The 13,407-nt window shown below is 39.3% G+C and overlaps 1 protein-coding gene across 1 annotated transcript in view; it reads left to right on the top strand.

Moving 5' to 3' along the window:
• HEMGN (hemogen) overlaps nt 1–11,372 on the top strand; it is a 41,660-nt gene extending 30,288 nt beyond the window's left edge. Inside the window, exons 4-6 of the mRNA XM_047768008.1 lie at nt 2,291–2,384; nt 7,073–8,217; nt 11,221–11,372. Coding sequence (XP_047623964.1) covers nt 2,291–2,384; nt 7,073–8,217; nt 11,221–11,324 — 1,343 coding nt within the window. The 3' untranslated portion in view covers nt 11,325–11,372. The remainder of the gene's footprint in view (nt 1–2,290; nt 2,385–7,072; nt 8,218–11,220) is intronic.
• Nucleotides 11,373–13,407: the final 2,035 nt, after the last annotated feature.

The following is a 13,407-nucleotide window of genomic DNA, read 5'->3' as shown; positions in this document are numbered from 1 at the left end:
TTTTGTTTTCTATGTCTGTGGGTCTATTTCTGTTTTGTAAATAAGTTCATTTATATCACTTCTTTTATATTTCACATATATAATGACATCATATGATTTTTTTCTTTTGCTTCACTTATATGATAATCTCTAAGTCTGTCCATGTTGCGACAAATGGGATTATTTAATTCTTTTTTATGGCTGAGTAATATTCCATTATATTTACATACCACATTGTCTTTATCCAGTCCTCTGTTGATGGACATTTAGTTTGCTACTGTGTTTTGGCTATTGTAAATAGTGCTTCAGTGAACATAGAAGTGCATGTATCTTTTTTTTTTTAATTTGAGAGTTCAGTTTTATTTGGGGTGAAATTACGACTTAAGCCTTGGAGACAGCATCTCAGGAAGCCCCGAGAAACTCCCTGTACTTTTTTGAATTATGGTTTTCTCCAGATATATGCCCAGGAGTAGGATTGCAGGATCATATGATAGCTCTGTTTTTAGTTTTTAAGGCAGCTCCACACTGTTTTTCACAGTGGCTACACCAATTTACAGTGTGTAGGAGAGTCCCTTTTTTTCCCACATCCTCTCCAGCATTATTTATTTGTAACTTTTTTTTTTTTGTCTTTTCTAGGGCTGCTCCTGTAGCATATGGAGATTCCCAGACTAGGGGTAATCAGAGCCGTAGCCACTAGCCTACGCCAGAGCCACAGCAACGCGGGATCCGAGCCGCGTCTGCAACCTACACCACAGCTCACGGCAACGCTGGATCCTCGACCCACTGAGCAAGGCCAGGGATCGAACCCACAACTTCATGGTTCCTAGTTGGATTCATTAATCACTGTGCCACAATGGGAACTCCTATTATTTGTAACTTTTTGACGACGGCCATTCTGACCACTGTGAGATGATACCTCATTGTATTTTTGATTTGTTCTTCTCTAATAATTAGCAATGTGATGAAAAGATGCTTCTATGGGGAATGTCTGTTTAGTTCTTCTATGGAGAAATGTCTATTTAGATCTTTTGCAACAGAACCTTTTTTGATAATAACTTTTAATATTCCAAAGCTTGGAGAAACATCATCCTAAGGGAAAACTCCAAAAGAACAAAAGCTGTGTGCATGGAATACTTATTACAGTTTGATCTACAATGGCAAAAAAAAAAAAAAAATTACTGGCAGCAACCTAAACGTTCAGTATGAATGGAGTGACTGGGTAAATGAGAATACATCAACTTAAGTATCATGTAGTCACTAAAGTTATAATTATGAGGACTAGATGATAGAAAATATTTCTGATGTACTAGGTCAATGGATGATAAAGCTGTAGTATGCTATCAGCACAGCCTTGTTTAATATAGGGACTAGATGAATATGAGGAATAAAATGAAAGCAGGTTATAATGTTAAGGATGGCAGAACATGGCTGATTTTTTCTTTTATATTTGCACAATATGTACACTATTTATAAGAAATTAATAGATTGGTAAAACATACTCATGTACAAATACTAACCATTTTGTTTTTAATTTTGTATTTTTTTTGCCTTTTTCTGGGGCCACTCCCACAGCATATGGAGGTTATTCCATTATATTTATATACCACATTGTCTAATTGGAGCTGTAGCCACCAGCCTACCCCAGAGCCACAGCAACACGGGATCCGAGCCACGTCTGTGACCTACACCACAGCTCACGGCAACGCCGGGTCCTTAACCCACTGAGCAAGGCCAGGGATCGAACCTGCAACCTCATGGTTCCTAGTCGGATTTGTTAACCACTGAGCCACAACGGGAATTCCTAACCTTTTCATTTTTTTAAAAAAAGTGTACTGGTTGAGGTTTCTTTTGGGAGTTTCCATTATGGCTCAGTGGAAAAGAACCTAACTAGTATCCATGAGGATGCGGGTTCCATCCCTGGCCTTGCTCAGTGGGTTAAGGATCCGTGTTGCCACAAGCTACAGTGTAGGTCACAGATGTGGCTCAGATCTGGTGTGTCTGTGGCTATGGTGTAGGCCAGCAGCTGCAGCTCCAATTTGACCCCCTAGTCTAGGAACTTCCATATGCCACAAGTGTGGCCCAAAAAAAAATAAAGAAAGAAAAGAAAAAGTAAAAAGTACTGACTGGATATTCGATCCCAGGCATTCTTCAGAGGCACAAGGATAAATAAGATACAGTCCTTTCCCTCAAAAGGCTGGAAGAAAAACTTACACCACCAGTATAGGGATTCTGCCACTTTGCTATAGGACTCTTTTATTGTTAATGCCACAGTTCATCACTATCTCCTATAACTTTTACTTTTATTCTACAGAAGTCATTGGAACGTGGAGTTTACGAAACAGAGAACAACTCAGAAAAAGAAAAGCTGAAGCACAGGAAAAGCAAACTTTACAATGGCAATTTGGGTATGGTATCGCTGCAAGGGGAAAGGAATAGATATTTATGTAGCATATGCTCTGTGTCAAGTAGTGATGAGCCCTTTTACACACTTCTATCTCACTAACACTCTCATAAATCAGGAGCTGTTACCTTACTGTACAAAAAACAACAACAACAACAACAACAAAAAAACCAAAAACCCATAAGGAAACCAAGTCTCTGAAGGTTAAATGTCTTGCCTAAAGTCACACATCTAGTACAGTGATGGGAACGGAATCTTATCTCTGGTCTTTTTATTTATTTATGGTCTTTTTAGGGCCACACCCATGGCACATGGAGATTCCCAGCTTAGGGATCGAATCAGAGCTGCAGCTGCCCCGTCTGTGGCCTACACCACAGCTCACAGCAACGCCGGATCCTTAACCCACTGAGTGAGGCCAGGGATTGAACCTGCATCCTCATGGACGCTAGTCAGATTTGTTTCCACTGAGCCATGACTGGAATTCCTCCCTGGTCTTTTTCAATTAGAGCTCCAGGTGATCAAATTATGTATATTGCAGAGACGTCTGGTATTCAACCAGTCTGGTAATACAACTATATATAGAATGTATTGGGAGGGAGAAACACCACTGAGAAGACCCTCGAGCTTGTTCTCCAAGCTTTCTTCTATTAGCAAAATTCTTCTTGAATGAGTGTAGTTCACTCTCCATGGAGTGAACCAAAGCACTGTCTAGAAAGGAGTGATGGAAGACGTTGGGAGTTCCTAAATATCCAGTCAGCTGCATGTAATCTCAGGCAGGTAGTGTAAGAACATGATCATAAATTAGGCAGCATCTAAGTGCATCCATTTAGAATATTACTATGAAAACAGAGGTACTGACTGATTGGAGATAGCTAAGTACAGCACCCATCTAAGCCAGGGTTTCTGATGCTCTGGGTGGGAGAGTTCTTTGTGTAGGAGGCTGTCCTACGCATTGAAAATGTTTAACAGCATTTACATTGTTGCTTTTGTGCATTTTTACCATCCCAGAGGCAGCCTCCAGCCATAGTAAGCTGCCTATCTGGACTATCCAAGTTATTCCTCCTCTGTACCAATTATTGTTTATGTTAGTGTTAACAAGTTGCATAGAAAAAAAAGTTGCCTAGGATTTGAGTCATTTGTCCTATTTTTTTCCCATAAGCGCTGTCACATTTAGTACATGATTTTGTAGAAAGTGAGGCTTTTTCAGGAATGCATATATGTTATAGCAGAAACTACTGTACTCAGATCCTCTGGCAGGTGGCTCTGTTGAAGAATACCCAATTAGCTCCCCTAATTCCATACTCAGTAAACAACCCTCTGATCATTAGCTGGCTTTCCAAGTACTTGCTGCAGAGAGAGTACATTTGTTTGTTAGCTCAAGCATTGTGACTTTGCATGTCTCACTCTTCATTTAAAATTTGGTCTTTAGGGAGTTCCTGTCGTGGCTCAGCAGTAATGAACCCGACTAGCATCCATGAGGATGAGAGTTTGATCCCTGACCTCACTCAGTGGGTTAAGGATCCAGCATTGCTGTGAGCTGTGGCGTAGGTCACAGATGTGGCTCGGATCCTGTGTTGTGGCTGTGGTGTAGGCTGGCAGCTGTAGCTCCAATTGGACCGATAGCCTGTGAACTTTCATACGCTGCAGTGTGACCCTAAAGAGAAAAAAAAAAAAAAAAAGGTCTTTAGGAGTTTCTGTTGTGCTTCAGTAGGTTAAGAACCTGACACTGTCTCTCTGAGGATGCAGGTTCAATCCCTGGCCTCGATCAGCGGGTTAAGGACCCGGTGCTGTCACAAACTGTGATTGTGGATCCAGTTCAGATCTGGTGTTGCTGTGGCTGTGGCCAGAAGCTGCAGCTCTGATTCAACTCCTAGCCTGGGAACTTCCATATGCCGCAGGTGCGGCCCTAAAAAGAAAAGAAAAAAATTGGTCTTTAGATTTACACATCAATCTCTTTGAGCTGACTGATGCACCCTGCACTGATAAATGGAGCTGGACTCAACAAGCTCAGAGAATTGGCTTACTGTGCTTGTTGAGGTGGGTGGGGGTGGGGAAGAAAGGCTGAAAAAGTCCCTGAAACAGATGAAAGCTTTGTGAGCCTTTTGGTAGCTGGCTGGCCTTATTCTTGTGTCACATCTCTATACGACTGAGGGCTGTTCTCACTGCAACGTACCACACAGTGAAACCTTAGTAGTTCCAGAGAGAAGCAGCAGAGTTTAATGGTTAAGAGCCCAGCTGCTAAAGCCAGATGACTAGATCTGAAGACTGGCTCCCTAGCTTTCTAGACATTTCACCTCAGACAAGCTACCTAACCTCTCTGTGCCTCAGTTTTGTCATCTGAAAAATGGATATGATAATATTATCTACCTCATAAGTTGATGTGAAGATTACATAAGAGAACAGAATAAGTAAATTACTTAAAACACTGCCTGGCACATAGAAAGTACCGTGTGTGTGTGTGTATGTGTGTGTGTGTGTGTGTGTGTGTATTTCCTTTTAATAATTTCTAATACTAATTTCTACGTATTAATTTCCATTTGGATAATTCATTCATGCAAGTTATTACATAGCTTCCTTACAACAACCACGAAGCTGGGCAGATACTATTAACTCCATTTTACCTGTGAAGAAAGCAAGACATAGAGAGTTTAGGTAACTTGTCCATGATCATATGATCACATAGCTAATAAGTGATAGAGTGTGGATTAAATTTTGGACCACACAGCTATATTTGTATCTTTTGAAAAACTACCAGGAGGAGCATGGAACATTATATTACTCGGATTCCCTCATATAGAGATCTATATTACAAATTATTTAGGATTTAATTTCTAGGATAATAATAAATGTTTCCTGAAGAATTCATATACATCATCTTGTAAAAGTCTGACAAGAAGGGCTTTATAATTTATTTCATTACCTTGGTTACTTGGCATTAAACTTCAAAATGCTGAGGTACCATATCATCATATTTACCATCTGTATCTTTCGATATTTATTTTAACTGTTCTATTATAATATGTACCTTTTAATATTGACTACAAACTAGTTTTGATAAGACAATCTTTTAAAAAATTTATTATGGAAATTTTCAAACACCTAAAAGTAGAATAAGGTATACATTTTTCAAGTGTGCAAGGAACTGTGGGCACTGCAGAGGTGTAAAAAACACAGGTTTTTGGCGTTCTTGGCACGGTTCAGCAGTAATGAACCCACCTAGTATCCATGAGGATGTGGGTTCAATCCCTGGCCTCCCTCAGTGGGTTAAGGACTCATCATTGTTGTGAGCTATGGTGTAGGTTGTAGATGCGGCTCAGACCCAGTGTTGCTGTGGCCGTGCTGTAAGCCAGCAGCTCTAGCTCTGATTAGACCCCTAGCCTGGGAACTTTGGTATGCTGCGGGTACAGCCCTAAAAAGACAAAAACAAAACAAAACAAAAAAACACCCCACAACATGCTGGTTTTATCTCCAAAGAATGTCTAGTTTACTGAAAGAAGCAGGGTTTCTCCAGAAATAACTACAGGATGAGGCAGCCTATGTTCTTTGCCTTAAGCGTAATCCTTATAATAAACCCTATAGGGCTTGTAAGCAGGAAGAGTATATCAGCCCTGTGGTCTGTTAGAGAAGGCTCACAGGGTGGGTAGCATGGAACAGAATTTCAATAGGTTTAAAATAATGATGAAATACTTATTTTTAGTACCTTTTTCTCCTCCCTAAGTCCATCTGTATTAGCCATCTGTATTTGGTTATATTTGCAGTACCTAACAGTTTGTCTTTGGCTGCAATTCCCATGCATATCCTTTCATCTTCTAGATCTTTAACTTTTAGTTCAGAATAGGTATAATATGATGACTCATGCCTTCTTTTCCACAAGCTGCTTTACCTCAAGAAAATACTTTTGCAGCTTTGGACCCGGCTTACAGTACGTCTCATTGGGCATGCAGTGTAGCTACTTAGCTTTATTTTACACAAGACTGTGTTAGATCAGCAAGCCATATACATCAGTCACCTTCAGGCTGTACAGTTGAGGAGCAGGACTGTAGCTCTAGAAACACAATCATATTGGTTTACCCAGGGTGAAGAGAAATGAATTCACACAGACTAAACCCAAAGAGACTAATATATAAACCAGAGTTCCAGTCTATTCATTTACAATATCAATGATGCATTTTCCATAACCAAACTTTAAGTATATGCTGTCAAATACACCCCCCCCACACACACTATGCTTATCATGAAGGTTCCTGTTAAGTAAGATATCAAAGACCAAAAGTCTTGGAGTTCCCGTCGTGGCTCAGTGTAAGTGAATCTAACTAGTATCCATGAGAATTCAGGTTTGATCCCTGGCCTAGTTCAGGGGGTTGGGGATCTGGCATTGTGTGAGCTGTGGTGTAGGCCGGCAGCTACAGCTCTGATTTGACCCCTAGCCTGGGAACCTCCATAAGCCAAGGGTGTGGCCCTAAAAAAAAATAAAAAAGACCAAAAGTCCTGACTGTCATTTCCTCTCCTGACAATTAAGAACATCTAGTACGGCTCCTTCATTTCCCAAACAAGGAGACTGAGGCCCAGGGAGATTAAGTGACTTGTTCTCGATTGTGCAACAAGGCAGTGGGAGTCCTGGGACTATGATTTCCAAGAATTTATTTGAATTTTGGAGCCCTGGTGCTGACACTAATTCCAATTTCTCCATAGAGAGAAAAAACACAAACAGCAGAAAACAGGAAAGAGAAGTAAAAGGGGTAGAAAGAAACAAGAAAATACAGAAATGAAGGTGGAGCCTCTGTCACAATTAGAAAATGAAATGATGGAGAAAGTTCAGCCACCTACAGAGAAAGAAACCAAACTACCCAGGAGCGTGACCGAAGCTTTCTTTCTGGCAGCCTCCCCACAAAGAGTTGTGCCTGAGAAACACTCTTCGGAAATAGGTCAAGAAAGCATTATCCATCAGAAAGATTCTTCTGAGTACCAAGAAATAGCGGTACAAAACCACCCTTCTGAAATATGCCAAGAGATGGCTGAATCTGAAGATCTCTCTCCTAAAGTGTGCAAAGAAATAGCTGTATTTCAAGACCATCCTTCCATAATGTGCTGTGACGTGGCTGAACCTGAAGACATCTCTCCTAAAATGTGTCAAGAAACTGCTGCAGCCAAAGCCCTTTCTCCTAAAACATGTGAAGACATAGCTGTCCTGGAAGGATGCTCCCTTGAAGTATACCCCCAACCAGAAGTGCCTAAAGGCTACGCTCTTGAAACACACCAAAAAAGAGCTGAACCTGAGGAACACAACTCTGCACCAGGTCAAGGAATAGCTGAGACCGAGAGCTTCGTTCCTAAAACACAAGAAAGAGCTGTGCCTAAAGAGCTTGCTACAAAAACATTCCACGAAACAGTTGAACCTGAACAGGTTTCTCATAAAACATGCCAAGAAATTGCTGTGTATAAAGCCCCCTCTCATAAAACAATCCAAGAAACACCTGCTCCTGAAGAATATCCTCCTGAAATATACCAAGAAACAGCCAAGTCGAAAGAATATCCACCTGAAATATATCAAGAAAAACCTGAATCTAAAGAACATCCACCTGAAATATGTCAAGAAACACCTGGGCCTGAAGAATATTCACCTGAAATATACCAAGAAACACCTGGGCCTGAGGACTGTGCATCTGAAATACACCAAGAAACACCTGGGCCTGAAGACCTCTCCATTAAGACATATAAAGATAAGGACGTGCCTAAAGAATGCTTTCCAGAATCATACCAAGGAACAGATGGACCCCAAGACCAGGATCCTAAAGCACACCAGGAAGATGCTAAGGATGTTTATACTTTTCCTCGAGGTAGGGGTTGTTTACTGGGGTCAAGTCAGTGACACTGCCACTTATTGGTGTTCCCTGTTCATAATCCAAATAGGTGCATCTCCCTCAAAGTGGTGACTTAGAGCCTTCTTTGACAATCTTGCATTTTCCCGTTATCTCAAGGGATAATAATGTCTATTAATGTCTTTGGATAGTTTCAAGTGAAAAATAGTTTTCATTCAACCAATATCTGTTTGGTACATTTCCATATAATTAAAAGAAAATAATGTGTGTATATAGGTTACTCACACATACTATCCATTTTGGAAAGCTTTAGCCGATCAAGAGAAATGAACTCCATAGGGAATGAATTGCGTACAAAATATTTTACAGGACAGTTGAATTTAGATTAACAAGAAAGCTTGATGAATAAAATTTTTCTCTCAAAAATTATAATTTTCCTGGCAAACTAAAGGCAAGTAGATTCATGGTAAAGGTACTGAGGGAGATACAATACATACTGAGGGAGATACATAAAATATGATCCTGTTACTATGGAACTCTTTTTTTTTTTTTGTCTTTTGTCTTTTTAGGGCTGCACCAGGGGCATATGGAGGTTCCCAGGCTAGGGGTGGAATCAGAGCTGTAGCTGCCGGCCTACGCCACAGCCGTAGCAACGCTGGATTTGAGTCTCGTCTGCAACTTACACCACAGCTCACTGCAATGTTGGATCCTTAACCCACTGAGCGAGGCCAGGGATCGAACCCACATCCTCATGGATACTATCAGGGTTCGTTAACCACTGTGCCACTACTGGAACTCCTATGGAACTCATTCTTGTAGAACTTACCAGGTTTACCAAAAATCATTTCTATTTCAATATTTGTTCCTGAAAGATTTCTCCTCAGCATAGCATTTGGAAAATAATGTGACCTTTCTCCAGTTTGACTTGTCTCAGGGACATAACTGAGAGCTTGGTTCTCTTTTCACACTACTGTCCTCAGAAGAACTGGGCTGAGTCTGCAGACCATAGCTATCCCCAGGGAACTGTTTTCTAAAGAAACCCCTTTGGTAGCCTATTTTCTCTTTTCCTTAAATATGAGTCCAACAAAACCCTGGGATTAGTTGGGTTCCAAGTAACACAGATTTTGAGGAAATAACCTTTAAAAAATAAATGACAGTAGAAGCAGATGTAGGAAGCAGTGCTTGTGCTTACAAGGGTCTTCTACTGGATAAGCAGCTGTAATCAACACAGTGCCTGGTTCTTTTTAAAAAAATTACTCAATGAGTTTTATTACATTTATAGTTGTACAACAATCATCACAACCCACTTTTATAGCATTTCCGTCCCAAATCCCAGGCGCATCCCACCACCGCCCAGCACCCGGTTCTAAGAGTTCCCTTGTAAACGGCAGCAAGATCAAATAGGCAATTAAATAATGCTTATTTTGTTTTTGGCTTTGTCTTACCAAACAAATGGAAATATCTACTTTTTTCCAGATTAGATAATTATCATACTAATAAATTATAAATGTTCATTATAATAAATTAAATCATTATGTAAGTGATATAAAGTCTTCTATAATACCATCTCCTATCTCTGATCCTCAGTGTAAAGTTTTTGTTTTGTTTTAATAATTGAGATGGTAGAATACATTCTATTCTATAGCCTACTTTTTTTCACATACAATATATATTGTGGCCATCTTAATGACATCTTTTGTAACAATTGTACAGTATTTTAAGTACAGTAATTAATTCAGTCAATCCCTATAATGATGAACACTTAGGTAACTGCCCAGTTTTACCATTATAACCATGTTCCATGAACATCATTGGAAGTAACATTTATTTAACTAACATTTGGCGCTTTATATCTGCCAGACACCGTATGAAACTTTTTGTGTGAATTGCTTTATTCAATGTTAAAAACTCTATTGGATGAAGAATATTATCCCTATTTTATAGATAAGGAAACTAAGGCTGGAGGCTTAAGTTAGTTTGATTATTTCCTTCCGATAAATCCTGGAAGCTGAATTGCTGGGCCGAAGGGTACCAGCATTTAAAGTCTGGATGAATTCTGTCAGACTAGCCTCCAAAAATGTTGTAGCAATTCACAAAAACCAAGAATTTATGTAAGTGCCTGTTTCCCACGCCCTTGCCAACACTGTACATGGTTATGTTTTAGTTACTTGGTGGTGCAGAGGATCCAGCATTGTCACTGCTGTGCTGCTGTGCCTTGGGTTTGATCCCTGGCCCAGGAACTGCTGCAAGCCATGGATGTTGCCAAAACAAGAACAAAAACAAAAACAAAAACCTTTGCCCATCTGCTAGGTTAAAAAAACTAATTGTTTTAATTGCCACTTTTTTGGGTGGTGGGATGACTAATGCTACTAGGCATCTTTTTGTTTTTTGGTTTTTTTTGGCCATGCTCTGGGCATGTGGAAGTTCCTGGGCCAGGGATTGAACCCAAGCCACTACAGTGACAATACTGGATCCTTAGCCCACTGTGCCACAAGGGAACTCCATAGACATCTTTTTACGATGATTATGAATTGGATTTTTTTTCTTTTGAGAATTTCCTGTTTGAATCCTTGTTCTGTTTTATATTTGGGTTATCTATCTTTTGATTGATTAAAAATCTCCTTAAATAGTAGTTATTAAATCTCTACCCTACATATAAATTGTAAATATTTTTCTAGTTGTTGTTTGTGGTTTAACTTTGTTTATAGTAATTTGATCATCTATATGACAGAATTTTAATTTTAGTTTTTAGTTATTCAAACCTATCATGATTTTAGTTCTTAATGATTGACCTGTCCTTCTTTTCCCTTATTGTTTCTGGTCTATGTTCTGCTTAGAAAGGGCTTTATAATCTTAATTATAGCAATAGTCTATTGTTTCTACAACATTTATAGCATTTTAATATTTAAATCTTTAATTCAGCTGAAATTTGTTTTTGTGCAAGATGTGAGATAGAGTTTTTTTTTTCTCCAAATGGATAACCAATTGCCCCCATACCATTTATCTTATTTTATTTTGCAGAAATGAAGGAAAAGCCCAAAGCAGAAGAACCAGAGGTACCAGGAATTCCAAATGTTCCTCAAGAGATGACAGAAAATGACATCTATAGTTATGTTTTGTTTTAACAATGTTCAACCATCATAGTTGGCCAACAAAATACACATCTTAATACATTATTTGTGTGATTTCATCAAAGTATGGTAGAAATATCTACAATAGTCATTTAAGTGTTTTTTCCCATATATAGACCATATTTGAAATTAGGGAGCTGATGTGTTTTTTCAAGCTTTATCACATAGACAATTTCCTGCTAGTGTGTATGTGCCTGTGTGTATGTGAATGTATATGTATATTGGTAAGAGGACAGTGGTGGGAACAGACAAAAAAGGGAAAATGGAGGGCTCAACAATTAATTTTTCCCCCTAGGAACAAGCATTTCTTTGATTAAGTCTTTAATTTTATTTTTTTAGGGCCATACCTGAGGCATATGGAAGTTCCCAGGCTAGGGATCAAATTAGAGCTGCAGGTGCCGGCCACAGCCACAGCCATAGCAACACCAGATCCAAGCCACATTTGTGACCTACACTGCAGCTTATGGCAACATCAGATCCTTAACCCACTGAGCAAGGCCAGGGATTGAATTCGCATCCTCATGGATACTCGTCAGGTTCTTAACCCACTGAGGCACAAGGGGAACGCCTCTTTGATTAATTCTTAAGAGCAGGAAAATTATTAAGTCTGAACAATTAAAATTTGGGGAAGTATGTAGTTTTCTTGTAAACTTTGTTTAGTTATTAATGTAGCAGTAGCATACAAATTATTTTCCTTTTTACAAATTTTTTGTTAAACTATAGTTGATTTACGGTGTTGTGCCAGTTTGTGCTGTACAACAAAGTGACCCAGTCATGCATGTATTTACACATCAAAATTTTATTCAGGCTTCAGTTGGCTTTTTAAGTTATTTTAACAAGTCTTGTCATTCTGGGACTCCTTCAAAGATATTTTGGAGTGATGAATGTTGTTTATTTGTGTATTTGAATTTTGATTTTCTATTTTTACTTTAAATATTGTAATTGGGCAAAATGTACATTAAATCATTATCACAAGTTTAATTGTGTGGACAGCATCATGGTTAGCCTGATGAGGATGAGAAGACCTATAAACCATAGTCCTTGCCTGCTAGGGGTTTAATTTAGTCTCATGGGGGAATTAAACCAGATGAAAATAGTTACAAAAGAAAATAGTAAATGGTAGTGCCATTTGAGTAGAGGATAGAACAGAGGGAATGGTCACTTTTTTTGCTGGAGTGACCCGAAAAAAATTATACATGAGTGGAGCCTTGAAAGATGAAGGGGATTTGTATAGCAGGTGAGGATAATTGCATGTGACACAGAGAAGGATGAATTCAAGACATGATGAAGAGAACTGTATGCAATCTACGGTTAATGCAGGGTCCATGTGGAATAGCAAGGCTAGCAAGCTAAAAATTATTATTGTATTGGCATTCCCTGTGGCACAGTGGATTAAGGATCCTGCATTGTCACTGCAGAGGCTCAGGTCACTGCTGTGGCACAGGTTCAAGTCCTGGCCCAGGAACTGTCTCATGCCCTGTGGCAAAAACAAAAACAAAAACACCTCTTCAGGTGATTGTGATAGGTAGCTAGGTTTGAGGACCACTAACATAGAGGGAGGTTACAACGCTATTTCCCTCCTATTTGCCACACCTTCTCTTACAAACATTGCATTTCCCCGCCTCAGGATGTATTAATTGAACAATGGTTACTCATATCCCATTATATTATTCAAGTAACATATTCTGCTGACGATGGCATACAACGTGATAGAACCTTACATCTGGATGGCACTTCAGAACTTGTATTCTCTCTCCCTTTTTTTTTTTTTGCCATGCCAAGGGAACTCCTAGAACTCGTGCTTTCCCATACACTTTTTTATTTGACCTGCATAAAAACAGGTTGGGCATTGATTATCATTCCCATTTTATAGATGAGGGAATTACTTCAGAGAGGCTGGGTGCTCACCCAAAGCCACATCTAGCTTTCTCAGTACTCTTTGTGATGGTTTTCAATCTTTGGAAATCTTGTTTCAACTTCACCTGCCAGAGTGGGTCAAGATTAGAGAAAAAAAGGGTAAACTGAAATTTCAAGTCCTAAAGGTGTTTCCTTAAGATGAGTCTTAAGAGATTTGCAT

The sequence above is a fragment of the Phacochoerus africanus genome, chromosome 2, assembly GCF_016906955.1.
Source record: "Phacochoerus africanus isolate WHEZ1 chromosome 2, ROS_Pafr_v1, whole genome shotgun sequence".
NCBI lineage: Eukaryota > Metazoa > Chordata > Mammalia > Artiodactyla > Suidae > Phacochoerus > Phacochoerus africanus.
This window is presented reverse-complemented; position numbering and strand designations above follow the sequence as displayed.